The sequence below is a fragment of the Catharus ustulatus genome, chromosome 14 (assembly GCF_009819885.2).
Source record: "Catharus ustulatus isolate bCatUst1 chromosome 14, bCatUst1.pri.v2, whole genome shotgun sequence".
Taxonomy (NCBI): domain Eukaryota; kingdom Metazoa; phylum Chordata; class Aves; order Passeriformes; family Turdidae; genus Catharus; species Catharus ustulatus.
The window spans coordinates 15,563,846-15,590,694 of record NC_046234.1 but is presented as its reverse complement, the minus strand read 5'-3'; the positions used below and the strand labels follow the sequence as shown (position 1 = coordinate 15,590,694).

The following is a 26,849-nucleotide window of genomic DNA, read 5'->3' as shown; positions in this document are numbered from 1 at the left end:
CCCCCAGGTCCCCCCTGGCCGCCCCCCCGTGCTCCCTCCCCGGCAGCCGCTGCCTGCGAATGCCACGTAGCCTTGTAGTTGTTCCCCTTGGCTGCTCCGCAGCTCCGGTCCCAGACACCTCCCCCGCGTCCTCCTGGGCTCGGGGCAGGGGGAGGTCACTGCTGTCAGCCCCTGCCTGCCTGCTCGCCATCTTCTGCCCTCCCCTCCCCGCTGTGTCCCCTCTCCGCCGTGGGGCAGCAGCAGCGGGGACCCGCCGGGGTCACTCCGTGCCCGCTGCTCACAAAGGGCTGGGACTGCAGCAGCGGGTGCTTCCCTTCGGGGACAGTGCCCAGGGATTCTGTGCCACCTCTGCCGCCTCACATCGGAGGTGTTTAGTGTGGTAATGTCAGAAAACAGGGCAGTAATGCATTGCTGGCAGGTGTATTTGCTCCCTTCAGCAGCTTGCCCAGCTGGTTTCTGAGTTTCGTTTCTGTTCAAAGCTTGATTGGAATGATGGAAATTCTCTGTATTTAATGACTGAGGTTTCGTTTTTGTCCGTTCTGCTGATACTTTGTCTTCTTTTTCTTCTCTCTATCCTTTGCTAATTAAATTTTTCTACATTGGCAGCCCTTCCTTGCTTTCCCTGCTGCCTGATTGGGAATATTGACACACAGATAAGTTCCCCAGCAGCCCGCTCCATGTATGATTCCTGATGTTTTCCTAATGCATTTATCTTTACAACTCCGGGTTCAATAGGGAAATACTGTGTCAGTCACAGATGGAAAGACTGAGGCAACGAAATATTTATGGCCCAAGGTCGCACAGGAAGTATGTGGTGAGGCAGGGAATTGAATCTAGATTTCCTGAGCCTCAGATTAGCATTTGAACCAGGGAAGCATCCTCTCTGTATTTTAAGCCAATAAATTGACCTTGGAGTTAAGATGCAGTGTAGAAGAAAGTGCTTTGTGTTTGGTTCAGTATCTGTGTGAGTAAGAAGCAAAGCCCGAGTTGCTTCCCACACTCGCATTCCTTCTCCTGGTTTATGTAATTTGTGAAAAAGGATAAGGTGGTAAAATGGGAAAGATGTTGACTTTCTCAGGGCTCAGTGTGTGATCATGGGTATTGAAAAGCAGCCAGCTATTACACTCTCCTCTCATTTTGGGCTTTTTACCTTCCTGTTTCCAAATCTTGGAAAGTTTAGGAGAGCTGTTGTTGTCTGGGAATCATTTGTTCTCAGCTGGGATCAAATAAATCTCATTTTCTAGAGAGCTGAACTAATTCACTGGATCTCAGATCTCAGTTTGGGATCCTTCATGGGGCAGCCATGGATAAACAGGGCTGGCTGATGGCTCACACACCTCCTGGAGCAAGCTCTTACAAGTTATTCCCTCAGCTGTAGCTCAGGATTGTTGCAGCAAGTTTTTGGGAAGTTTGGCTCCAGCTGGAATGAAGCAGCACTCTGACAATGCAGTGGAATGATTTCAGCTCCTTGGGCTGGTGCACAAATACCACCTTTCCCTGCTCCTCTCTGGGCACAGCTGACTTTTGGTGGTGATTTGGTTGTTCATTTTCTTCAGTGGTTTTGGGGAATTGGATGTTAGAATGGTTTAAAACAATAACTCCTGGTGGATTCACCTTGAGAGAGAATAAAGATAACTTTGTCTACACAAATCCATTTCCTGCCACAAGCCTTGATGTCAGACTGCATCTCTCTTTGATGTTGCACTGACACCAAATCTGGATATAAATGTTCTTTATAACTCTTTTCATGACCTTTTGATTGTCATTTTTGGAGGTTGGCATTGGCATCCTGTTAACTGTGGGGCTTGTCCCAGCCCTGCCAACAATTGTCATCTTTTGTGGTTATTTTTAGGAAAGATTTGGTGAAAATAAAAAAAACCACCAATATATCATATGGACTGTGCAGACAGGAAAAATTCCTGTATTCTACTCCTGTTCTGCCTGGCCTTGGGTGAATTTCATGCAAATTAAAATTTATCTTTTAAACTTGAACGAGTGGCATTTTTATTTGGTGACTTGCTATTTCCACAATTGGGAAACTTGTCAGATTTAGAAGGAAATACGTGACTGGGAAGACATTCTTCTAATATTGTTCATCAAAGTCAGGAGCTGGTATGAAATATTCTAAGAATTCTTTCCCTAGTTCCATATTTTCTTAATTTCCTGCCATGATTTCATTGAATCAGGGAAGAATTTTAAAATTATCTCTGAAAGCAGATGAGAAAACCTCAATGTTAGTAATCCTACAAGAGGGAAAAAATTACATTTCTCACTTCTAATTTTGGTCTGTCTGAAAGCACCAGGTCTGAGCTCTCAGTATTTAAAGCTGGGCTTGCTCAAGGCTCTGGCCTCAAGGCTGGGGGATGTGGGAGCAGGAACCTGTGCATTTTTTCACCTGTTTTTAGCACGTTGTCATGAAGCTTCCCAAGGTCAAGATGGTTGGTTTTCAGCTGTTATCTTTGCTGCAAGCCAGACCTTCACTGAAAAGTTTTGGATTCCTGAGGAGGAGCACACACTGAACTCTTTATTGCATTCTTGAAGAGCTTATTGTAAAAGCAGCGATAATTTATTCTTTCAGTGGTGCTAACACAATCCTTTCTGTGTATTGACCAGCACAGACAGACCACTGGCTCCCAGCCCTTGGGCCCTTTCAATCCTAATGTAAATCTCCCCTTGTTCCCAGGATCTTGATTGATGTGGAAAATGCCTCCTTTTGCCCAAGATTCACTCTGGGGCCTGATGCTTTACATTCAATATTTTTCCAGTGTCTCGTTTAAAGTAGCTCAGGAGGAGCATTTGTGGGGTTGTGATTTCAGAAGCATCTTCAGATGATGTCATCAGTGTGACTTGAGGACAGTGTCACCTTTTTGGTGACAGTGACAATGGATTGATGTGTGGGAGCTTCTCCAGGCAGCCTGAGGAGCCACCAGGACTGAGATGTCTTGGAGAGTTCCAGTAAAACTGCAGAGCACACTGCACCTGCCTGGGCCTTATCTTTAGATATTTGGGAAAAATTTCCTGGAATGGGTGGCCAGGGTTTGGAAGGGGCTGCCCAGGGAGGTTTGGAGTCCCCATCCCTGGAGGTGTCCAAGGAAGGACTGGAGGTGACACTCAGTGACAAGGTGGGGTCAGGCACAGCTTGGACTTGATGATCTTGGAGATCTTTTCCAGCCTTTATAGTTCTGTGAAAAACAATAATTGGGGATTGACTGATCCCTGCAAAACCTTCCTGTGTTTGGAGGGCCAAAAGAGGGCTCAGTGTGCAAATATTTTAGGAAGTGTTTTAGTGCTAGATGCAGCTTGAGAAAGGTGATTTATACATTAAACCACTTCAGATGTTGTATTTAATAACTCCTGGAGCTGTTCATTTCCTTCTGCTGGAGCATCTTTAGTGGAGCAGTTTGTAGAATAAAGCTCTGCTCCCTATAACAGCAAACTGGGATTGTATTTCCAATTTTCCAATCCAAATTTATGTCTTTTTATGTCCCTTATCAGAAGGGAAATGTGTGCATGACAATTTAAATTTGGGTATGTTTGGAACCTGCTTTTTCTGTCTTTGTTGCTATGTATAGGAGTAGAACAGGTGTAGAGTAGGTAACTAAATAAATCCATTTATATCCAAAGAGCTCCCCAGTGCAGTTAGCACTGCCTGTCCCCTCCTGCTTTTTCCATGAATCTCTGGTGTTCCTTGCAGCTTGTTTTTCTTCAGGTTTCATGTTTGCCAAAGCACTAACATGAAAATGTTGGGGTTCTTTGCCTGCAGAAAGAAGCTTGAGGACAGCACACGTTTCTCACTCTGCAGGAGGCACTGGAACATTCACCAGGAGGAATTCCAAGTCAGGAGAGTGACAACGGTAATTACACAGAATTTAGGATTCTCCCTGATTTTATGAAGTGTTTATTCTCTCATTAAGTCTCTAACTAACACTTTAAGTTGAAATTAATGTATTTGACAGACCTCTAAACTTAGGGCTTTTTTTTTATTCCTGGAAGAAAGAAGCTGGACAGCTTCTTATCAAATGGAAAAAATGAGGTAGGGAAGGAAGAACTGATTTGAGTTCCTGAGGTAAGAAGAGTTTCAGGTTCTACAGGAACATTATTGATTTTGTAAGGTGGCAGCCTTATCTCTACTTTCACATTTCTTACTCTTTCTTCTCCCTTCACCCACTTAGCTGGAAGTTTTCTCTTGGAGAGAATTGCATAATTGGCTTTGGATGAAGAAAGTAAATTCTGTTTTTAGCCAAACGCATTTCCTGTGTGGAGAACAGCTGGAATGGGTGACAGCATTCTGGTAGTGATTTACTCAGATCCTTTGGTTTTAGCTGGAAATCATGGACCTGGTCAGGTCAGGGAACTGATCTGCTGGAAAAGCAGAGAGGAATCTGTCAGAAACTTGGGGAGGAATGTTAGAAAGCAAAACATGATCAGCAAATGGATTTCATACAGGAGATAAAGAAGTGAGAATCATGCTGCATTCCCTGGATCTGTCCAGGTGTTTTGGGAGGAAAAGCATTTAAGCAGGTTAAATCCATGAAGTTTTTTATCTGCTGTTCATGCCCTTTATTAAATAACTTCAACATTAATGTCTCTTCCATGGCAATCAGCTGCTTTCAGCTCTGCTGAGGTATTGAGGTGACCACTGATGTGTCACTTGTTTGTCACCTGCAGTCACTTGCAGGCAGTTTAATGTTTGCATAGGAGGAATTTTATGCTCCTGAAGGACTTGCAAGATGTTCATGTTGGTTTTAAGCAGATTCTGCTTTAAAAAAGCTTTAATCTGGTCACCCAGGTGTGTATGTTTGTCTATTTCAGTGTGAGGGGTGAGAATTATTTAGAGGAACTATTCAGATTTAGAAGATCTCATGTAAACAGCATTTTGATGTATTGTAAATTGTCATTTTGCTTTTTAATGCCTATTAATAACTTACATAAACTATCATCTTTAAATTCTTGAAAACTGAAAATTTCTACTTAGGCAGTTACATAAAAATGTGATTCAATCCCCAAACTTCCAGCAAGTTCATTGATCTGCAAATAAATATTCAAAGCTCAGATGGAGAAGTAAATGGTTTCAGTGTGTTCAGCTGAGCTGTGACAGTGATTCTGTGCTGGTCCTGCCCCATCACCCAGACTGAGGGAAGTGTTCCTGCTCCAGCCTCACAGGGATGAGCTCACATTTGCATTTTTCCCTTGAGTTTTCCATGAACTACAAAAATGCACATGGTCTGATGCCACGAGACTGCTCAGCTGTGGTAATTACAGTCATTTATTGGTGTGTTTTAGCCCTGGGTTTAAGCATAACCTGTTCTAACCAGCCCAATTTGACCCAATGCTCAGCTCAAGTGTTACAGCCCCAACCTCTGGTGTTGTGCAAGGAAAAGTCTTCAGCTGCTGTATCAAAAGAATTCCTCCTTGCTCAGAGTTTGCTTAATCTGCTCCAATTTGAAGAATTCCTTTGCTTTTGCTGGGTTTTTCTGCTTGGTTTTGAAGTTTTGGTTGTTATAATGAGAGAGGCCTGTTTGTGCTGCATCCAACATTTGGTGATTTACAGATCAGAGCTGGTGGAAAATCAGCCTTTGCAGAAACCTGTGAAATGCTGATTTTCCTCCTGTTTGGTTGGATTAGACAGCAGCTGGCTGCTCTGAGCTGTCTCATGGTGGGGAGCCTTTCCTGGAAATGGCTTAGTTGCTGTTGGTTTTCATAATCTGCATGATTACCTTCCCTGAACTGAGTTTCAAGTAAATAAATTGGTGGAGATGCAGAATGCAAGCATTTGGGAAAGTGCTTTTGGATCACCTCTGTCTCATACCAGCTATGTGTGTCTGCCATCCCATAATCTCCCCAAATTCATGGAGCTCTGGCACTAAAAAAGGCTCAATTTTGGTTCTTTCCTGGCTTAATCCCAGGAGGTTTCATCCAGGTTTGGACACACATGGCATAGGATAAAACAGAACAGCCAAGCTCAGGGTGAATTTAAATTCCCCACTGGAAGATTCTAAAAAAAGCTTTTAAAAAAACTTTAATATTTCTTCCTTGCCATGGGCTGGGTGTTCCTGGCTGGAGGGAGGGACTGGGATGAACAAGGTGCTGTGGAATGATGTGTTCCTGTTGGAGGGAACATGTCTGCACATACAAGAGCCATTCCTCTGGGTTGCTTCCAGGCTTTCAAACAGAACTTCTTCCCCTGGAATCTGGTAAATGGGCAGAACTTTCTTCTTTTCATGGAAAAAAATAGCATAAAATGGCTTCAATTTTACCTTCCACTTCAAGATAAATTCATGCTGTGCTCAGTTCTGCAGATCCTTCAGAATTTCAGAGCCTTGGGAGTGGGTGCAGCTCCCTGTAGGAACTTGCAGTTCCCAGCTGGAAAACCTTGGCACAGCTGGAGAGGCTTTGTTTGATCTGCCCAGCTCTGTGCTGCTTCCAGGTGGGAATTCCAGCTGCCTTTTTGCTGACCAGTTCAGTTCAGCTCCAAGAGAGAATTCCAGGCACACACAAGGGTTTGTGCTCTGTCTTGTGCCTCTGGGCAGAGATTTTTTTGGGTTTTTCCATGGACTGTGGTGTCTGTTACTTCCATAGCTTCCAAGTGATCCAGAGAACCATTTGGATATAGAATTTCCATAGTATATGGTTAATGTGTAATGTGGTTTGCTTCAAGGTCTAAAAAAACCAGAATAATGTAGTTTGAAATTCACAGTTTTATGCTTGGAAAATCATATTTAAAACAAATCCATTGTTACATTTCATTTAATAAAGGCTTTTTCATCTAAGATTGAAATTTTTTGCCTTGTGTAGCATTAAGACATTAAAATGAGTACCTTAGCTTATTCCACCTTCCTAACAGGTGGAAAAAAGGAAGTTTTGCATTTAATTCTTTTTTCTCTCTTTCTGGTTTTGGTTTTTTTTTTTTTAGCTACAAAATTCCTTAACTTTTTTTTCCTTTTAAGCTGAAATAAGAATGAAGCACCTTAATGGCTCAGTCCTTTGAAGTGCTCAGTTCTCTGAGCATTTGTAAAGCAGGATTGGGATTAGGACAGCACCAGGACCTTCCAGGAACTCCTGGGTTTTGGTTTATGGGGCTGCTCACTTGGGAAGCAGCACACAAGTGCTCAGGGTTCAACTCTGCTTTTCTGGCAATATAAGAGAAAAGCCATAAAAGAACTAAAACAACGAAGGAAAATATTTATTCAAAAGTTCTGTCGTGTTTGCATTGCAGAAACTGTTATTGCCAACTTTACAGACCTCCTAAATGAATAATTCTGAGGGCAGGCATGGCCTTAATGTGAACATAATGTTAAATAACAGCTCAAATAAAATTAATGCACTGCCTGAGCTTTTCTGCCCAGCTCCCAGCTCTTCCCAGTGGAGTTTTCTTTGGGAAGAGCAGCAGGAAGTTGTGCTGTGTGGAAGCCTGGAGGGTGGGCAGTGACCTGTCTGTCCCCTGGAATCCTGAGGGATGGAGTTTCAGGCTGGAAAACAATCCTGGAGTGCTGGGGGAGGCTGCAGGGGACAATTGTTTGATGGCTTTCCTGGCACACTCCCGCAGGAACCCGATCCAGAGGGATGAGGGAGGGTGAAAGTTGATCAGATCCTTCAGGGCAGAGCTCCTGTGGCATTGCTGGCTTGGAGCTGCTGTTTCTGGCTGCTTGTAGGGATTTTGGTATCTGGGAAATGAGAGCTTCCATCCCAATCCCAATCTTATCCTCCTCCAAGGGGAATTTTAGGAGAGATGAGCAAATTATTATTGATTATTATGTATATAAATATATGTATATATTATTATTGATGCTAAATTAAAAATCCTTCTGTAATTTGGTCAGAGTGTGGAAGCCTTGTCCTGTGTGTGTGGACATGGGTGGAGTTTTGTTGAGGTTTTTTTGTTTTCCTGGGGTCACAGACCTCACCTGGGTCAAAGCCACCCCTGGATCAGGCTCTGTGTAGGGACATTTTCAGGCAGACTCAATACTTAAAATATTTGAATCCATTTGTTGGGAAAATCATGAACATTTTCAGGCAGGCTCTCTCAATATTCAGAATATTTGAGCCTATTTACTGGGTAAATCATGAACATTTTCAGGCAGGCTCTCTCAATATTCAGAATATTTGAGCCTATTTGTTGGGTAAATCATGAACATTTTCAGGGAGGCTCTCTCAATATTCAGAATATTTGAGCCCATTTCTTGCATAAATCAATAGAGACATTTTCAAGTGAGCTCTCTGAGTATTCAGAATATTTGAGCCCATTTTTTGGGTAAATCATGGGGAATATTTTCAGGCACAAGGCTGTGTTGCCCTCCTGGCTGGGAGCCAAACTTCCCACAAGATGCTGCGGCCGAATTCCCTCGGGGGCCATTAGAAATGATTTCCAGGATTTGAATCAAAACATGGATTTAGTGGGGAACAGATGACTTATGGAGCAGGGGTGGTCCCTCCAGAGCTCAGCTTCTAACTGAGCTTCTGTTAAATCTCTCCTTGCCTTCATCTTGCTCAAAATAAACCCAGTCCACCCAGCAGGTCTCACGTGTGGTCCTGGGGCACAAATTATTTTAGGGTTGGGATGGTACCTTCAACACTTTGCTAAATCTGTTTATTGGGAAAATTTGGGTGGGAGAGTGCAGCTTGGGGCTTATTTCCCCAGTTGCATGGGGCATAGCTGGGGTATTTAGGAATCATAATTAAAGTTGGATCTTTTTTGACAAGGTTATTCTTCCTTAGCCTGAGGTTTGGGATGGCTCTGTGGTTGTTCTTGTGAACAGCCTTTGGAGATGAGTGATGGAAAATTGAACTGACAGAGTAAAAATACTCAGAGGTTCAGTTTGCAGAGCTGGACTGTAAGGCATGGCAGTAACAAGTAATATTCTTTATCAGAGAACATGGAGTTTTCCCCCTGCTCAGAGAAAATATATTTGCTATACTTTTATATATTATATAACATTTATAATACTAATCTGTAATTCTGCCAGTATAAAAAAGGTGTAAGTAAAGCTTTAGGTGTTTATACAATACTGCTTTTAGTAAAGAGCAATATTGGAGTAGTTTATTTCCTGCAATAAATGAAAATTTAGGATCAGGCTGACAGGTTGCATAAGGCACTGAACCTGGAAATCAGGAAGTCTCTGCTGAATTTCAGGCTCTCCTTCCTGGACACATTGTTCTTTCTAACTCAGGCATGCTGTATTTTTAAAAAATAAAGTCTCCATTTAAGTAATGAGCTCCTTGGAAGAGGAGCTTTCTCATCTTAAATCCAGCACTTACTGTAATGAAAATCCAGCCTTTGGGAAAGCTTCTGTCTGGGGTTATAAACTGATTTTTCTCTGTTTATGAAATGTGTTTGGTTTCTTCTCTGCACAGTGGAAAGGAGCTGATCCATGCCTGTCTCAGTGTTCCTCCCATTTAGTCTGAGATCTTTCTGGAGAGAGATTTTTAATGTGATAGGAAAATACTTAAATATGAGACAGCAGGAACTTTGAAACTTGCTAAATCCATAATACTGCAACACATTTGCACTGTAGATAATCTCACAATCCATAACATGACTAAAGGATACAATTCCAATGAAAAAATATTTTTTTCTTTTATGAAATATTTCTCTTTTTCATATATAACTATTAAGAAATGAACAATCTTTTGTTTTTACATGTGCTGCAGTAAATAGTGACAAATTCACTGTCAGTGCCCAAAGACAAACAAATTGTAGGTTGTAAATTAGCTCCAAAAACTCCTGCTAAAACAAGAATGATGTGTTTATCCAGGAAGATTCTTCTGCTCAGAACCTTTCTTCCAGATATTGCTGTGACAATTTTGAAGTCATTTCTCCCGTGTCATTCCAATGGAAATGACAGAGCTGAACACTGGAAATGGCTGAAGGAGCTCAGGAAAATGCTGGGAGTTCTTCCCAGGAGTTTACAAAACATTTATGGAACTGTTGTGGTTGGAAAGGACCTTTAAGATCCCCAGCTCCACCATTTGGCTGTAAGTGCCCCCATATGTGAGCATGACCATGTTGTTTGGGATTGTTGAACTAGTCCAGAATTAATCAAGTTTTACAATATGGATTGGGTTTATTTCATTTAAAATTTGTTTTGTTGTGAAAAATTACTGTATTTCACTTTTTTAGATTTGAAAACAAAAACTCAAGCTATTTAACTTAGAAATGTGTTACCCACTAGCACTTCTTCCAGCTTCAGGTTTGTTGCTGAGATGATTAATGCCAATTGTTTTATTTTTTTGTGGCTCTGAAGGCTGAATTCATCCCTCAGCTCAACCCAGGTTTGGGAATGACCTTTAGCTGGTGTGTCATAGAAACCACTGCAAAAAAAATGAATCAGGCCAGAAGTGCCCTTGCACAATGTAACCTTTCTAAAATTTAATCTGTTCAATTCCATACTGAGTCAAAAATCTCCAGGACAGGGTGACAAAGCTGTAGAGACACCTATACAAGTTCTGCTATTGATTCATATTTAATGAGTCACTAAACTTCAGTTTATTCCTATAAATTACCAAATTTTCTTGCTCTTTAATGCTTCCAGATGGGATTTTTCTTGCTTATTTTTAGTCTAGAATTTAAGATTTAGTGTATTAGCTCATCTTTAATGTCAGTGCAGCCTGTGAATTCCCAGGACTGTAGTTTTCTCCTTGTTTTTTTTTTCTTCCCTGACCACTTGAATGGTTCCTGGTGATGATAAATCCCTCACTGCCAAGAACAGACCATGGCCAAAGCAGATTGAGCTGCTCTTCTGAGGTTTGGTGCAATAAAGTGGCTGTAGGGACCAGGCAGCTCTTGGATGCAGTGTCCCTGTGGCTGGGTCCAGGAACACTCCCCAGCTGGATTTGTCTCTCCAAGCTGAGAGTAAATCCAAGGGTTTAGAGGAAGCCTGGAATCCCTGACAGAGTTTTAGGGATGATGGGGAACTTGGGAGTGTTGGAGGAGAGGCTGGGCATGGCCTGTCCCAGAACCCCCTGATTCCAGGGCTGAATTTCCCAGCGTGGGCAGGAGGAAGGGAGGGAATTCAGCCCAGCTCAGGTGAGACCCCACCTGCAGAGCTCCCAGCACAGGAAGGACCTGGAGCTGCTGGAGAGAGTCCCAGGAGGCCACAGAGCTGCTCCAAAGCTGGAACCCCTCTGCAGCCAGGCTGGGGGTGCTCACCTGGAGAGGAGAAGGCTCCAGAGTGACCCCAGAGCCCTTCCAGTGCCCCAGGAGAGCTGGGGAGGGACTGGGGACAAGGGGTGGAGGGACAGGACACAGGGAATGGCTCCCCCTGGGGATATTGGGAAGGAATTCCTGGCTGTGAGGGTGATAAAACCCTAACACAGGGTGTCCAGAACAGCTGTGGCTGCCCCATCCCTGGAAGTGTCCAAAGTTGGAGCAACTTGGGCTGGAGGAAGATGTCCCTGCCCATGGGAGGTGGCACTGGATGGGCTTTAATGTCCCTTTTAACCCAAACCATGCTGGCATTCCATGAGTGTGGGTGAGATCCTGGAGTCTCCTCTGTGCCCCTGTGTGATTGTCCTGCACCTTTCCCTCAGGAGCAGGACTGGATTCCCTGCCCCAGCCCAGCTGTGGGAAATGGCTTTTCAAGATAGAGCTCTGGCTTTGTTTTGTTTTGCAGGAAATTGTGCTGAGTATGTAATAACTTTTCAGGAATTCTCTTTTTATTTACCCAAATACCACCTACTTCCTCGAGTGGAATGAAGACTTTGGGGAGGTGAATCCTTGGATATATTTCCCTGGAAAAGTTTTACCTGTTGAAGTGACATTCATTGATTGTCTGGATGTTTTTGCTGCTCTTATCAGTGTTTTCAAGGCATGAAGCACTGCCCAAAACTCAAAATAACTTGGGTTTTTTTCCAATTTCTCAGGACATCCCTCTTTGTCCTCAGTTCTGCCACTTGCAGCCACCCCAGCCCAGCTGCACAAGCAAATATCAATGTTCTGAGTCAGGTGAAACTGCCCCAAAACTTCTATAGATGGTTTTGTTCCTGTCAATACTTCTGTTTTCTCTGACCATATGGCCAGTGCTACAAAATTGGCTATTTTTGGAGTTTAACAGTTCAAAACCATTTATTTCCTGATACTCCAGATATTAAATCCTTCCTTGGAAAAATGAAATTACAGCACTAAGCAAGCAGAAAGTGTGTGGAGGTGTCCATGTAAATTAAATCCTCAGTGTAATTAAGCAGGAGATGAAGAGTTCTAAAAACCATGAACCTTTATTTAAAGTTGTAGGGGTTGAGTACAGAAACTCTGAACCTTTATTTAAAGTTGTAGGGGTTGAGCACAGAAACTATGAACCTTTATTTAAAGTTGTAGGGGTTGAGCACAGAAACTCTGAATTTTTATTTAAAGTTGCAGGTGCCTTTGGGCCCTGTTTCAGAACACATTTTTCTGCAGCTGCTTATTTGTTGTAGTTGAATTTCAATGCAGGTGGAGTTGTCTTTTGGTAAAGGGGTTTCCCCTTTATTTTAAGTACTAATTTCTGTTTTCTTTGAGACTCAAGAAATTCATATACATGTATAAAATAAAAAATTTTTATTTCCCATGTGTACAGTGGATTCCAGTTGAGGCTTAGATCCAACCTCAAAAAATGGGAGAGGTGTAGAGGAACAAACCTTTGCCTGAATTTTACTGTTCCAGGCAGGGTTTTTAAAGTGGAATAGTTCAAATTTGAATCCTTGGCAAAGGAAATTCCAAACCTGACAAAAAAGGAGATTATTTTATTCAGGAAATAAACACCATGCTAAGGCAGTTCAGTGTATTTATTACATGTATTTAGGCCAAACCTGATGCAAATTTGATCTTTGAGATCCTGTCCAGCCCTTGCACCTTGCAGTGATGTTTGGTTTCTGAAAATTATTACTGGAGCTGCCCTGGAAAAGAATTTCCTTGTGAAAGGAGCTGAGTTTTGGGAAGTCTTGAGGAGTTTGTTTTGCTGGATTTTGTGTGATTGTATCTCTGATTTTGGGATGCTTTAGCAAAGGAGGAATGGGGGTTTTATCAGTGGATTCCACCAGCTCCTTTGCTTTGCCTCAACAACACAAGAAAAACCTTTGTAATCTCAGCTTTCTTACAGATTTCTCTGTACAAAATCAGTTAAACGCAGAAGAAATTATATTAATTATGTTGTATTTCTCCTACTGTTGCTAATCTGCTGGTGCAGAATTAATCAGTTTTCATCTTTTTTCTTCCCCAAATATTTCCCTTCCTGTGCTGCTTGTGGAGAACTGAAGGAGGATTTGACACTTCCAAGCAGCCTGGCTTGGTTCTTGCACAGATTTAGGGGGGTGTTTTGTGGTTTGCTTTTTATTTTTAAAGAATTGGGCTCTCCTAACCACATTTTGCCTTCTGGTTTATGGGAGGTAATGGGAAAGGAGAAGGAAGTGTCAGCATTTCCTGTATCCTGTTATCTTGTGCTTTTTATGGATGCTGGATTAACTATACACTGAAAATTCCCCACCATTGGGAACTTGCAGCTTGACTTGCTCTAATTACTATAATTAATTTGTATCATGTGTATTTTGACTTGATCTAATTACAGATTATTCCCTGGAGGCTCTGCAGCACTTTTCCATTCATATTTCCCCATGGCTCCCTGTCAAAAATTTTGGGACAAAGCAGGATTTTGTGTTGTCTTAAGCTTTGTTAGATTTTGTACTGGAGAAATTGCACAGTTTGGGGATTTTTGATCATCATTAAGATGTAAATGTGGTGTGTGCATTATTTAGCCTAAAGCTTGGGGTCTGGAGTGGAAGCAGTTTAGGAATTTGAAGTGCAAATTTAGGAATAAATTGCTGTATAAATGTAAATTCTTCTAGTGTGTAATTGCAGCACTGAGGTACCAATTCCAACACTCATGGCTGATAATTAAAGGGGAGAATTTTGGGAAAAAGACATTTATTGCTGCCATGAAAGGAGTTAAAAGTGAAAATCAGAGTTTGGGTGCACTGGGAATATTCTGAGTTTGTCAAACAAACAGAGAATGATTTAAGGAAGGGAGAGCCAGATCTGAACCTCATCTTTTTTTTATTTTGGAGCAGGTGGAGGTGAGCAGGTGTCCATGAGTGATCCCAAGAAATGATGGCTGAGCAGCCGCCCCCCCTGGAAGCCACACCTCTGCTGAATGAAGTGCCACTCCTACCTCACATGGTCAACGGGGACAGCATCCAGCAGGCAAGTCAGCCCTGAACTGGGAGCACTGGGAACAACTCCACAAAATCCAGGCAGAGCTGAGCAAGGATGTGAACACTGATGGCAGGAGTTAAATGGAGAGAGGAAAAAATTAAAAAATCATTCAGCTCCCAGCCAGTGGACAGGTGTGCAGAAATGGCTTTAAAATGGAGCTGCAAACTCCCAAACATCAAAGGAAAAATCAGGGGGTTAATAAAGGTTTTGAAACTCCTGTGGAGTAATGAATAAAGATTGGCAAGGGATTGCAGAGGAAATCTATTCCAGGAAAATGAAAGGAAAGACCTTGGCTTCCTGGTTTTAAGTGTCTTCATTAATAATTGCAGTGCTCTGGTGAAACCTGAGTGTGTTTAGTTGAAACTTTAGAGCTTTGTTGGACACAACCCTTCAGAAGTCCCTGGAAGGATTAGAAACTCAGGTAAAAGTGACAGCAGAACAGTTTTGAAGCCCAAATATGTGAAAATTGTCAGTAAATGTGGATTTAGTGTTGGGCAGAATTTGAGTGCTTTGTACTAGAAATACTGGGAGCTCTTCCCATCCTTTGAGGTCTGGGAGGCCAGAAATGCTGAAAGTTTAGATGCAATCTTTAATTTGTCATTGTTGCAGATAAAGAGAGCCCTGTGTTGTTTCAGTTATATACTGAAATGAGCTTTAGTAAAGAAAAAAAATAATTTTCCCTTTCTGCCTCAGATCCTGGAGGTGGAAACACACTGAGTGTGTCTGGAAATGAGTAAAGTCTCCAAGATATTTCTGAAGCTGTGGCAGTAGAAGGTGAAATTTCAGCCCTGCACAGCTGGCAGGTGGTTCAAGTGGTTCTGGTTTCATGAGGAAAAGAGATCAAGTAAATTTAATTGGCCCCTGTCCCCAGAGATGTGTGTGTGGGACATGGAGCTGACAGTCACTGACATTTTTAGGATCTAGAGGGGACTTTGCAATCAGGTGAGATTAAAAAAAAAAGGAAAATAATAAAGTTATACTGTGGTGATGCATTTTGAGAGCAGATTTGAAGTTCAACTAGAATCTTTTAGAATGTTTATTAATTCAGAGGATTTTTAATTATTTCACTGCCTGTGGAGGACAGGGATGAGCTAATTATTAATTATTGTAGAGTGATTTGTTTCCAGAAATCAAACCTGGATGTTTGAATCCATTCATTCCATTTCACTTAAAGCAAAAGCTGGAAGTTTTCTGGAAGTGTTTCTGACTCCAAAAGAGTGTGAATGAGAGGTAAAAGCAGAGCTGTGGCTCTTCCAGCCCTGGAGGGGTGCTCAGGACCCCTGGAGGTGTTGGCAGCCCCTGGGCTCAGCACTCCCCTTAGCTCAGATCCACCCCTCAGCCACACTCCAGCTCCCTGCACATTGTCCTTGTTGGAGGTGCCTGGGATTGCATTTGCTTCATGAAGTGCAGTGAGTCAGTGCTCTGAGACATGGCCTGTGCATTCCTGGAATTCCAGGCTCCCAACTGCTGCAGCCCTGCCACTGCTGCACTCCCTGGGTTCCTTCTCTCCCTTTTCCTGAGCTCATTCTGAGTTCTGCAGTTCATGGAATCCTCAGAATCTCTCAGACAATCCCTTTCTTGCCTCTGAGTTTTGCCTTTCCCTGAGGTCACTCCCTGCCTGTGGAATCCTGGATCCACAGCAAATTTTTTTCCTGTGGAAAATCCCCAGCCCATTATTGTCAGTTTTCTTTGAACAATTAACACTTCTCTCCCTTTACCCCAAGAAATGTATTAGCTTTGAAGTCATGCATTTATTTGCATTCTGAAGTGACAAATCTGCATAAAAAGTCATTATTAATGTAAATTATTTAAGGGCATTCTCTGCCATCTCTCACTCTCCTGGAGCCATAATAGATATGACTGAAGGGCCTTTTCAGGGAATTTGGTACTCACTTCTATCCAGAAACAATTCATCCACCCAAACAATTCATCTCCTGTACAAAGAGAATCAATTCTCCCCTACAAGGGAGGTTATGAAAAATAAAATCAAAGATTAATACACCAATATGCAGGAGCTGCAAAAACAGTATTAAAATAGCATTTATCATTTATCCTTGGAGTCTGTAGTGATGAGAACTGGTGCCTGGGGAGTTCAGGGAGCTCCAGCACTGAAAATGTGACAGCACAGAAAAATCCATTCATTAATGTCATGTGTTGCTCATTTTTTCAGGAATTAAATGACCAGATGATTTCTTCAGGTCCCATCTACCTGCTACAAATGTCACTCCATGAATAGTGCAAAAATACTTTCTAAAAATTGGATGGAAGAAAACCACACTGATTTTCACAGCTGCTTTAACAAATACATTTCATTTCAATTTTTACATCAGCACCAGGTTGGAATTTTAGTGGTGTACCTGCAGTTCCTACCTTGCCAAGCCCCCTTTTTATTAAAAGATCAGCTGTGCAATGTCACAATGTGCTGCCGAAATGAGGGGATGGTTTGGGATCCTGGCCCAGCTCCAGAACATTTGTGACAAGAGGATGTGGCCATGTCCAAAGGGTGTCCCTGGAGTCCTTCCACAGGGAAAACACACCTGGAGCTGCAGGGCAGAGGGGGTGGGAAAAGCCTGGAATGCAATGTGGATCTCAGGTCATTATTGCCTCAGTAAAAACAGCAAAAGCAGTGTGAAACTTGAAATTAAAATCTTACTTCATGTGTGTCAGGTGAGGCACTTCTGGGAGTAAGCAGAGAAAAAATGCAAGGATTTTATGTCCAAGTATAAAGGAATATTTTCATTCTGCCCAAGGTTGCCAAAGCTCTGTTGTTGTTTGTCTCTAAAAGGAGTTTTCTCCCAGAGGATTTCTCAAATGTAAAAAGCCCCCAACCCCTCTTTTTGTGTTTTGTTTCCTGCAGGTGATTCTTGTCCAGGTAAACCCAGGTGAAACATTTACAATTACAACTGAAGATGGACACATTCAGTGCATTCAAGGTAAAGGCAGGCTCAAGTCCTGAATCCAGATATTTTGGTTCTAGGGTTATTCCACTTTTTTTTTCTTTTTCTGTGATGTCACATGGGTTTCCTGCACTGGAATAAATCAGATTTTTCACTTTGTGTCCAAGCACAAATGAGGCAGCACTGAGGAGCTGCCAAGATTCCCTGTATCCTGCAGATTTTCATTCCCAAAAGATGAGTTTGAGTGTCTTCCCAGGATTTTAACACATGGTTTCTGTGGCATTTAATCCACAATAATTTAAAGAACTTTAGTGGGCACTGGCACCTATTGCTCCACTCTGTGCCTGCAAATTCCTTTTTACCTTTTGGGTAAGTGACAGAAAATCCAAGTCAGGGCAAAATATCTCCTGTAAGTCAAGTTGAATTTATCAGTGTTTCCATTTTTGGAGTATTTGTCACTATTTTACATGGTATTATATAAAAAGTGTCCATTCTGCTTTCATCAGATCCCCTACAGGAATACTTCCCTTGAGCTTAACATAAAAAATAATGTATCTAAACTTTTTTTTAAGTTCCTGCATCAGCTTTACCCCAATACCTGCATTTGCCTTCATTACTACAGACTTTTAGCTGTCACAAATCAAGAGCTGAAATTATTTATACAGATTTTTGTGCAGTTTAAAAGACACTGTTAGCCAGAGCGTGGTGCTTGGGATAAATCCAATAACGGAACAGAGAGAATGGGATGCAGTTCCTGGTGTTTCATACTCCAGGGTGAGCTCCCATTTTGGAAAAAGGTGTTTCCAGGTGGGAAAAGGTTTGGCTGTTAAAAAGTGGCCCCTTGTCCTGTGCAGGTCCTGCCCATGTCCCCATGATGTCACCCAACGGTTCCATGCCGCCGATTTTTGTGCCTCCCGGTTACGTATCTCAGGTACATTTATTTCTCCTTCTCTTGCAGTCTGGTTTGGAGGGAAAATTTTAATAATATTTTTATTATTTACTGCTGATTTTAGCTGTGAAAAAAGCTGTTTTTCCACTGAACTTACCAATTATTTCACTGTATTGTGGGTTCTGTCCCCTCTGTTAGTGAGCAATGCCTGATGCGGTTTCCAGGATTTTTAAATCCTGCTCCCAGCAGTTAAAGATACTTTTAGTAACAAGGACAGCTCTGAATTGACAGTGTGAGCCCCATGAACAGGATCCACATGTTTATTTTTCATCAGTCCTGTTGGCAGGGTGAAGCTGGGTCATGTGAACAGTTCCAACTGGCTGCAGGTTTTCCATTTTGATATAAAAATTTGTCAGAATTTGCAGTGCCCCTTTCTTTCCCAGCTGTGATCTCCTGAAATTGCAGCAAAGCAGCACTGCTGGAGCAGTGTGGTGGTGATGCAAACACTGATTCCAGTGATGTGTTTGGGAAATGAGCAGGGCTCTGGGCTCTCCCAGCTTTGCTTTTCCACTCCTGGGTGTTGTTCAGGTCAGACCTTTGTGTTGTTACCAGAGATACTCCCAGTTCCAGTTTGATTTTTTTTTTCTAAATTGATGAGTTTTAAAAGGAAATAATTAAAACCAAATGTGGAAACAGAACTCATATTGTAGTAATGTTGAAAATCAGGAGTGTTCTGAGGAGGTTTGAAAGCTGTGAGTTCTTGGCTTCTCCAGGCAGTTTCTTTTTGCACACAGCTGCATTTTGGGCTTGTGCTGTTCTTCAGCTCTGCAGAGCTTGAGGAAAGATTTCCCCAGACAATTTGTGATCCCTGTGAAATGGATCCCTCAGTGCAAACAGTGGGCCAAGCCCTGGCAGCACTGAGCTGCTCAGCCTGAAAACCACATTTATTTGTTCTGTTTGCTGTCACCTGAAACCAGCAGGGTTGGGTTGTTTTCCCTTGGTTGTTGTGACAGGGATTGACAAGTTGGAAAGCAGCTTTAAATCAGAGCTTGGCTTACCTGGGCTGCTCTTGTCAGATGAGGTGATAACTTTGTGTTCCCAGTGTCTGGAGGAGCCCAGGGCTGGTTCTCTTGGGTTCTGCCAAAGTGGAGTGAAATAATTCAGCAGTGAGCAGGTTGTGGATTCCCATCCCTGGAAGTGTCCCAGGACAGGCTGGATGGGGCTTGGATGAAATTTAAGTTTTTTTCCTACCTAAACCAACCTGTGATTGTTCAGTGGAAGGGGTGGGATGAGATAAAGTTTAAGGTTTTTTTCCTACCTAAACCATCCTGAGATGCTGTGATTGTTCAGTGGAAGGAGTGGGGTGAGATGAAGTTTAAGGTTTTTTTCCTACCTAAACCATCCTGTGATTGTTCAGTGGAAGGGGTGGGATGAGATGAAGTTTAAGGTTTTTTTCCTACCTAAACCAACCTGTGATTGTTCAGTGGAAGGGGTGGGATGAGATGAAGTTTTTTTCATACCTAAACCATCCTGGGATTCTGTGATTGTTCAGTGCAGGGGGTGGGATGAGATGAAGTTTAAGATTTTTTCCTGCCTAAACCATCCTGGGATTCTGTGATTGTTCAGTGCAAGGGGTGGGATGAGATGAAGTTTAAGATGTTTTCCTACCTAAACCATCCTGAGATGCTGTGATTGTTCAGTGGAAGAGGTGGGATGAGGTGAAGTTTAAGGTTTTTTTCCTACCTAAACCAACCTGTGATTGTTCAGTGGAAAGGATGGGATGAGATGAAGTTTAAGGTTTTTTTCCTACCTAAGCCATCCTGGGATGCTGTGATTGTTCAGCACTGTGGTGTGACTGACTGCCTCCAACTCTGCTTTATCCCAGCAGCACCTGCCTGGTTTCCACACCCAGAGCAGAGAAATTCCTTGGTGAAAGTACAGCATTTTAGGGGATTGTCTCACGCTCCCGTTTCTCCCGTTTGCCAACAGGTGGTGGAAGAAAATGGAGTTCGGAGAGTGGTGGTGGTGCCCCACTCGGGGGAATTCCATCCTTCCATGCATCCCCCTCCTCCTCCCCCTCCTCCCCACGTGCCCCATTACATGCACCACCCCCATGCCCTGCTCCCACCCCCTCCCCACCCCGTGTTCCCCGCCGTGCCCGGCACAGGAGAGCTCCCACCTCAGTTCATGCACCAGCACCCACCACCACACGTGTTCCAGGAGCAAGGTGAGCCCCAGCAGTGTCCCAGCCCAGGGGAGCAGTGTCACTTTGTTGGTGGCTGTTTTCTTCTTGTTTTGTTTTTATTTATTAAAGCTCAAGAGATGGATTTTCATGTTTGGGCTTGGTTGTTTATTAAATCTTATTTAGAGTACAGAGTTCTTCAGTACTTATAGCTAGCAAGCTACAAGTGAGAAAATGGAGGTGTAGCTAAAGGCTAAAATCTATATTATTTCTACTTTTCACCTAATAACTAAATACTTGTGATGGAATTTTCTATCTAATTAAGAATTATTGCTCAAAATTGTGAACAAGAAGGACGAAGAGACAACACTTAAAAAACCTCTATCTTGTCCTATACTTCTATTTTAAAAACTCCAAATCTCAAACCCTTCACCCTGTTCAGCTGCACACCAGTGATTTTAACTTTATCACTCAAATTTCTCCAAGGCCTCAAGTCAGAAACAGTGCTCTGCTGAGGCTCAGTGTCAGAAAGTTCAAAATTTTCAGGGTTCCAGCACTCCAAGGGTCCTGTCACTAACTCAGACCCCCACTCTGGGTCAGGAACTCACCAGTGGTTGTGTATTTTCTGAATTTTTTGTTTTAATCTTGTGTTTTCAAGGAATTATGCACATTTGTACCAGAGAAATGTTGTATTTTCCAGGCCATCCCTGCTTTTGCAGCTGAAAATCCCACAGTAGTGACCCCTAAAATTCCTTTCCCTAAAACTCTGCCCAATGAGTTTTGTCACAGCTTTGGTGTGAAGTTTATTCAAAATGAACTTAATTTGATACATTCATGTATTTTTTTTTTTTTAAAGTCTAAATATGACTGAAAAGTGAACAAAAATAACCCAGAAAATGTCATTATCCATAGTGGAGGGTGAAGTGCAGACCCAAAAAAACCTGAATGAAGCAAAAAATCTGTGAAGGATTAAGGTTATATTGAATTAAACCAAGCTCTAATCCTTACTTTATACAGTAATTTTTTATAATCAAGACTTAAAACAGAAGTTAGACTTAGTAAGACCATTCATTGTCTCTCAAGCTTAAATTGGTAATTTAACTCACTCTAGGGTAAAACAGCATTCAAGCTGTGTTGGAAAAATTCAGTTTGGGTCCTAAATGTGATGAATTTTTTGCAAATGTGTCTGTAGCAGGGAAGAAAGGCAACTGTAAAGCAGGACCTGGAGCAGCTGACGGGAGAAAGGCCCCAAAAATTCAGTTAAAAAAGACCCCAAACTCCAAAATCCCTGCACTTCCAGACTGACAAAGCACAGGGGAGTTCCAGGGGCTTGGTTTTAGTGATTTTTTCCAACTTGTAGATTCAGAATAATGAAATCATTTCTCCCTTCTTTGCAGAACCTCGTTCCCATGGAAGGACAAACTTCATCCAGAGGGACGAGAGGAGTCTCAAAATGCCAGAACACTTCAAGAAGAAACTAAAGGACAGACAAGCCAGTGGTCACACCAACAATAAACTGAACAGCCCTCCCTCCTCACCACATAAAGTCCTTAATTCTTCCAATGCCACAATTCCCAATGGCAATGGAAAGGGCCAGCAAGGGCCAGTTGGAGCACTAAAGCAGAAGCAGATAGGAAAAACAAAGGGCAGTCCAGAGGCAGAGATGGGAGGTAGGTGGCATGGACAGGGGAAAGAAATCTCAGTTATTTTCTTATTTTCTATGAATTCATTGCAAAGCAGGTCCTGAAAAAGCTGAATTTATAAATTTGACTGTTCAGGATTAGAGTGATCCTGAAATCCATTATGGTTAGATTTTTTTTTTGTCTAGGAATCATTGGAATATCAAGATATTTTTTTTATTTGATATTCGTCAAATAAGGCCTTCAGGAAGATTTAATCTTAAATCTTTTTACTTCCCTGCTGTTTCTGAGGATGACCCAGAACTTCTGCTGTTACTTTTTGTGATACTTTTTGGTTACTTAAACCTTCAAGAAATAGGAAAAATTGAGCAGTTGTGGAGGCTGCTGTTTAATTAGTTCTAATTTCAGCTTTTTAATACCTTGTGCAGTGTCACTGTCTTTGCTTTGTGACAATGTCAGGCTTCTTCCAAACTGGGAATGTTCTGCCATAGAAATTCCAGGAAAACACATAAGGCAGAGATAAGATCTTATTGTCATTTTTTTTAACACCTCTCATTTTTGGAGGACTGTTTTTGTGTTGTCAAAGAAAACCTATTTCTGCTCCATTAGGAAAAGATCCCCTTTGTGCAGGATGTACTAAAAGGGTTTTTGTGCCACTGTTGGTTTTGGATAGTTGGTGTTCCTGCCCCTCACACAGCCAAAACAAACAGGGGAAATGAACTTTGCACAATAAGAACCATTGTTCAAGTCCTAATGAGGCCAACTCCATCTCGTGGTGGCCTTTTGGTAACAGCCTGGGTTGCTCTCAGGCTTTGGGATAATCTGGTTTGTGTTTAAATTGCAGAATCTGACACAGAATCCAGGAAATGTGATACTCACTTGAGCATTGGCAAGCCAGTTGTAAGTATTAGCCTTAAATTCCCATTCTTTTCTGGGCCTGTGCTTCCTATAAAATAACTTGTGTTTTATCAATCCCTTTTTCTTTGTTCTTAATGGTTTAATTTTTTTACTAGAGAAGATAAATACAGTTTAGTTGGCAGAGTTTATAGCTGGGAAAGGGCAACCATGCTGGAAATTCACTGTTTCTCAGCCTGTAATCCCAGAATATTCCACTGTTGCAGTTTTCCAGTGTATGTGAGGGATTTTTTTACCTTGCAAACCAGGGGCCTGCTAAACTCTTGGAAGTTTTATCCACTCTTGGAACCATCCTTTGCTCAGCAGAGAGGATTTAGGAGTATTGAGGATAAAATTTACACAAAGAGATCCTCTTTTGATGTTATATTGAGAAACTGGAGCAAATATTTGAGTATTTAGAGACTTATTTAGGAAGGTGGAGTTTGGTGAGGGTAATTAAAATGTCTGTGTTTGATCTTGAGCAAGTTTAATGAGCTCTTCTCTGCATTATCCACACAGCAAACAGGGGTTGTGTTCCTTTGCACCAGCTTTTGAGGGGTTTTTTGGTACTTTGCAACTTTTTTCCCTGCTGCTTCTGATACCTGTACTCAGAGCTACCACAGGGCTCTGTTGCCTTGGGCAGAGAGAATTTGGAATGTGGGAATTAAGCAGCAAAAAAAAAAAAATCAGACAAGAAATGTTGAGTTTACAAACCCAGCCTGTGCTGTCCTTAGGATCAGTGGTTGAATGTTGTGTGAGGGAGCTGTCAGAAAATGAGGTGTGTGTGCCTAAATGTGATCTGGGGTCCTGCCCAAGAGTCCCCAGCTGAACATTTGCTCCAAATGAGTGATGGAAACGTTGATGCAGGAATTTTCTCTTCCTGCCCCAGCCTGGTGTTGGTTTGGTGTTGGAAGGGAAAATGAAAAGAGGAAATCCAAAGAATGCCTCTAGATTCCCACTCCAAAGGGAAAGAATTCCTCCAGTGAGGAGCTTCCTAGGCCAATGTTATTGACTAATTAACCTTTTCTTGCAGAAAGCAAACTTACTTGCATTATTTATGCTTTTAATAGGTTTCTGATATACAAGCAAGATCAGCCGTTCTGTCCTGGAATCTCCCAGTTAGTTCACAGAATGGAGAGAGCCATAGTCATAGTCCAGCAGCATTTACATTTGAAGTAGCAATATCCAACAGTGGTAAAAATGGAAAATTTAAATCTGTCTATGTGTAAGTTTAGTTTCTTCCTTTAAGCACAATGTTTAAACCATTAACCAATCGGCAATCTCTCTATCAGGAGCTGTTTGTTGACTTGCAGACCTTCCTACTTCACATGAAATAAATTTTAAGTAATGTCACTAAAAGAGTTGTACATGGACAGTGGGAAACTTAAATGTGCACTACATGGTTTTGCTTTTCAATGAGCTTTGAGCCCTGAGGTTTAAGGAAGAGCTGTAACTCTGCTTTCTGTTTGTTTTTGCCTTTTCACAGTGGGGAAGAATTAACAATTACACTGCCTGATCTCAGACCAGCCACTGATTATCATGCCAGGTATGCTGCTGGGAAGGAAATAATGCTTTGGGGGATGTGGGAATTCCAGGATTATTGTGGCTTCATGGAAAGGGGGTGATACAAACAGTTAAGGAATACTCTGAAAACAATCCACCATGCTGTGGACACTGGCTTTGCTATCTAAATTCCCATTTATCTTCTAACTTCATTAAAAACCACCTCATTTTCTTCCCTGCCATCTTCTGTGTTTCCTCATATTTCTCAGTTAAAAACTTTAAATTATTCTCTGCTGGTATTTTTTTTTAGAACAACACTCTGTAGATTGCTGTGGGCTGGAGTCAGTGGTAAATTAAATAATTTAGCCTTGAAATTGGATCTGAAAGTTTGCCTTGTCAGCTTGATTTCCAGAAATGCTTGTCTGACCTGCAGCAGTGCAAGCAGCAAAGTGGGAATGGCTGGAATGGGATGATCAGGAGTAAATGATCCTGACTGGAGGTGTTGGGCTGGCCAGGGAGAGAGCAGCTGGTGAGACAAACAGGGAATCTGGGAAGAGCCACTCGGTGCTGGGGCATGGAGCAGATGAGATTAAAGATTCCATGGAGCAAATTCCTGCTCTGAAGCCATGGAAGAGTTCAGAGTGTGGGAAATGCTGGGCACAGCTCCACCTTCACAGTGGGTTGTGTTTTCCACAGAAAGAGGCAGGACTGCTGAAAACATGAAACAGTTTTTATTTTATGATTCAGCCTCTTTAGTGCCCATACTGCTGCACAAGTGTGGGCTAGATTTGAATTTTGAGGTGTTTTTAGCAAAGTTTCATTTCCAGCCAGGTATCCTGTTACCATTTGGGAACACCTGCCATAGAATTCATCCCCTATCCCACAGGTATTTCAGCACTGTGACACAGAGTAATGGCATAGTAAATGAAGTGTGAGAAGTGGGGTTTGGGGTCAGCAGGTGTGACCCCCACCCTGCAGCCACTGCTTGGGATTAAAGCCCTGGAGCTGCCAGCTCTTCCCTTGAATTTCCAGGGGCCAGTGCAACAGCCACACCATTAATTACCCTTTGTTTAGAGTTTCAGCAACCAGCAGTTCCATCAAAGAAACCATTTCAGAACTGGTGAGCTTCACTACAGAGAGCTGTGAGCCAGACTGTCCAGCTGCCCCCAAACTGATTAACAGAACCAAAAACAGCCTGAGCTTGCAGTGGAAGGTGAGAGCCAAACCTGGGGCTGGCTGAAGGGGAGCAGAGCTCTCTGCTGGATTCCTGAGCTTGTCAGGAATTCAGTGTGTGCTGTAGGTGTTGCCTTTTAAGTTGCTCAGTGAAGATTGGTAATGAAATAATGATTTCCTTTCTCTTTTTTTTTTTTCAATGTTTGCTGAGTTTCTTGCCTGCAACTTTAGTGGGACAGAGTTGGTAGGAGGGATCTTCTCTTCTGAACTGGTAGAGAGGAAAAAAAATGGGTTTTTATTTATTTATATCTTAGCTTGAGGTCCTGGATGATAAATAGATATGACTTAATGTTCTTTTAGTTATTCTGACCCATTCAGACTAAATTTCTTCGGGTGGTTTTATAGATTCTCACTTTTAATCTGATTTTTGGATATAACCACTGTCTGTGAAGGCTTGTTGGTAGCTGTGTTTGCTTAGTTTTTGTTGTTTTTCTTATGACCATGCTGAAAAATGGTTCCAGCTAAATTACTTTAGTGAAGTTTTTTGTACAATCTGTGCTTAGAAAATGAAGAAGTTCCCATTTCATGTGCCTTAGATTGCACAGGCATGTGGTGAGCACACAGTACAAGGCACAAGGAAAAGAGCTCTAAGAATATAATTTGCTTCATTTATAAAATAAAACCATTTCTAAATTCATATTCTAAACTATCAGAACTAAAAGAAGTAGCACAGCAGTGGGAGTTTGTAATATTCAATATGCAAAAATATTTATAAAACATATTTACAACCACTTGATTTTAACTTTTTTTTCATTGTTTCTTTATTTTCAGTCCTCAAATGACAATGGTTCCAAAATAACTAATTTTCTTTTAGAATGGGATGAGGTAAGAGCTTTTCTAGTACAAAAAAAAATCATAATGACATCTGTAGAACAATTAAACTTAAAAATACCCTTTGCTTAGGTACAGCAGCTATTTTGGTGTCACTGTCCTGACAGTTTTGAAGGGAAAAATGATCAGTGGGAGAGGGCAGTGTAAAACTGCCTCAGTTGCCATCCAGAGTATCACTAATTCTTTTGAAATGCATGAGCATTTGGCATCTTTGGGTAGTGTCACAAATCTCTGAGCATCTTGCTGAGATGTAATGCAAAGGGATGAAAAACTTACAGAATGTGTTTTGTTTTCAGCTCAATGGTTTACCACCATTTTGTCAAATCTACAGATATCTCAGTCCCAGTGTGGTTTATTATCTGCTCAGGGTGATTCAGGATGACCATGATACATTAAATTTTGCATTCTTAAGGCTCAGTAATTTCTTTTTAAATTACTTTTAAATGAGTGCAATGACATTTCTCATGGAAGGTGCCCCAGCCCATGGGACAAGATGAGCTTTAAAGTCTCTCCCAAGCCAAACCAGTGTGAGATTCTGGGATTTAGGAAGATGTAGAGTGAGGAGGGTGACCTTGGCAGGGATCAGGGAGTGACTCTGGCT

General features: G+C 42.0%; 1 protein-coding gene across 2 annotated transcripts in view; it reads left to right on the top strand.

Annotated features, from left to right (window-relative positions):
* LOC117002872 (fibronectin type-III domain-containing protein 3a-like) overlaps nucleotides 1-26,849 on the top strand; it is a 39,038-nt gene that overhangs the window by 733 nt on the left and 11,456 nt on the right. The window contains exons 2-12 of one of the 2 annotated variants that reach the window (XM_033072379.2): nucleotides 3,764-3,854; nucleotides 14,035-14,167; nucleotides 17,037-17,112; nucleotides 17,931-18,007; nucleotides 19,955-20,192; nucleotides 21,545-21,817; nucleotides 22,632-22,687; nucleotides 23,752-23,906; nucleotides 24,168-24,227; nucleotides 25,259-25,397; nucleotides 26,189-26,242. In XM_033072379.2, the coding sequence (XP_032928270.1) occupies nucleotides 14,072-14,167; nucleotides 17,037-17,112; nucleotides 17,931-18,007; nucleotides 19,955-20,192; nucleotides 21,545-21,817; nucleotides 22,632-22,687; nucleotides 23,752-23,906; nucleotides 24,168-24,227; nucleotides 25,259-25,397; nucleotides 26,189-26,242 (1,224 nt within the window). In that variant the 5' untranslated portion in view covers nucleotides 3,764-3,854; nucleotides 14,035-14,071. Of the gene's footprint in view, nucleotides 1-3,763; nucleotides 3,855-14,031; nucleotides 14,168-17,036; nucleotides 17,113-17,930; nucleotides 18,008-19,954; nucleotides 20,193-21,544; nucleotides 21,818-22,631; nucleotides 22,688-23,751; nucleotides 23,907-24,167; nucleotides 24,228-25,258; nucleotides 25,398-26,188; nucleotides 26,243-26,849 lie in introns of both variants that reach the window. The other variant, XM_033072380.2, reaches the window with a different exon arrangement.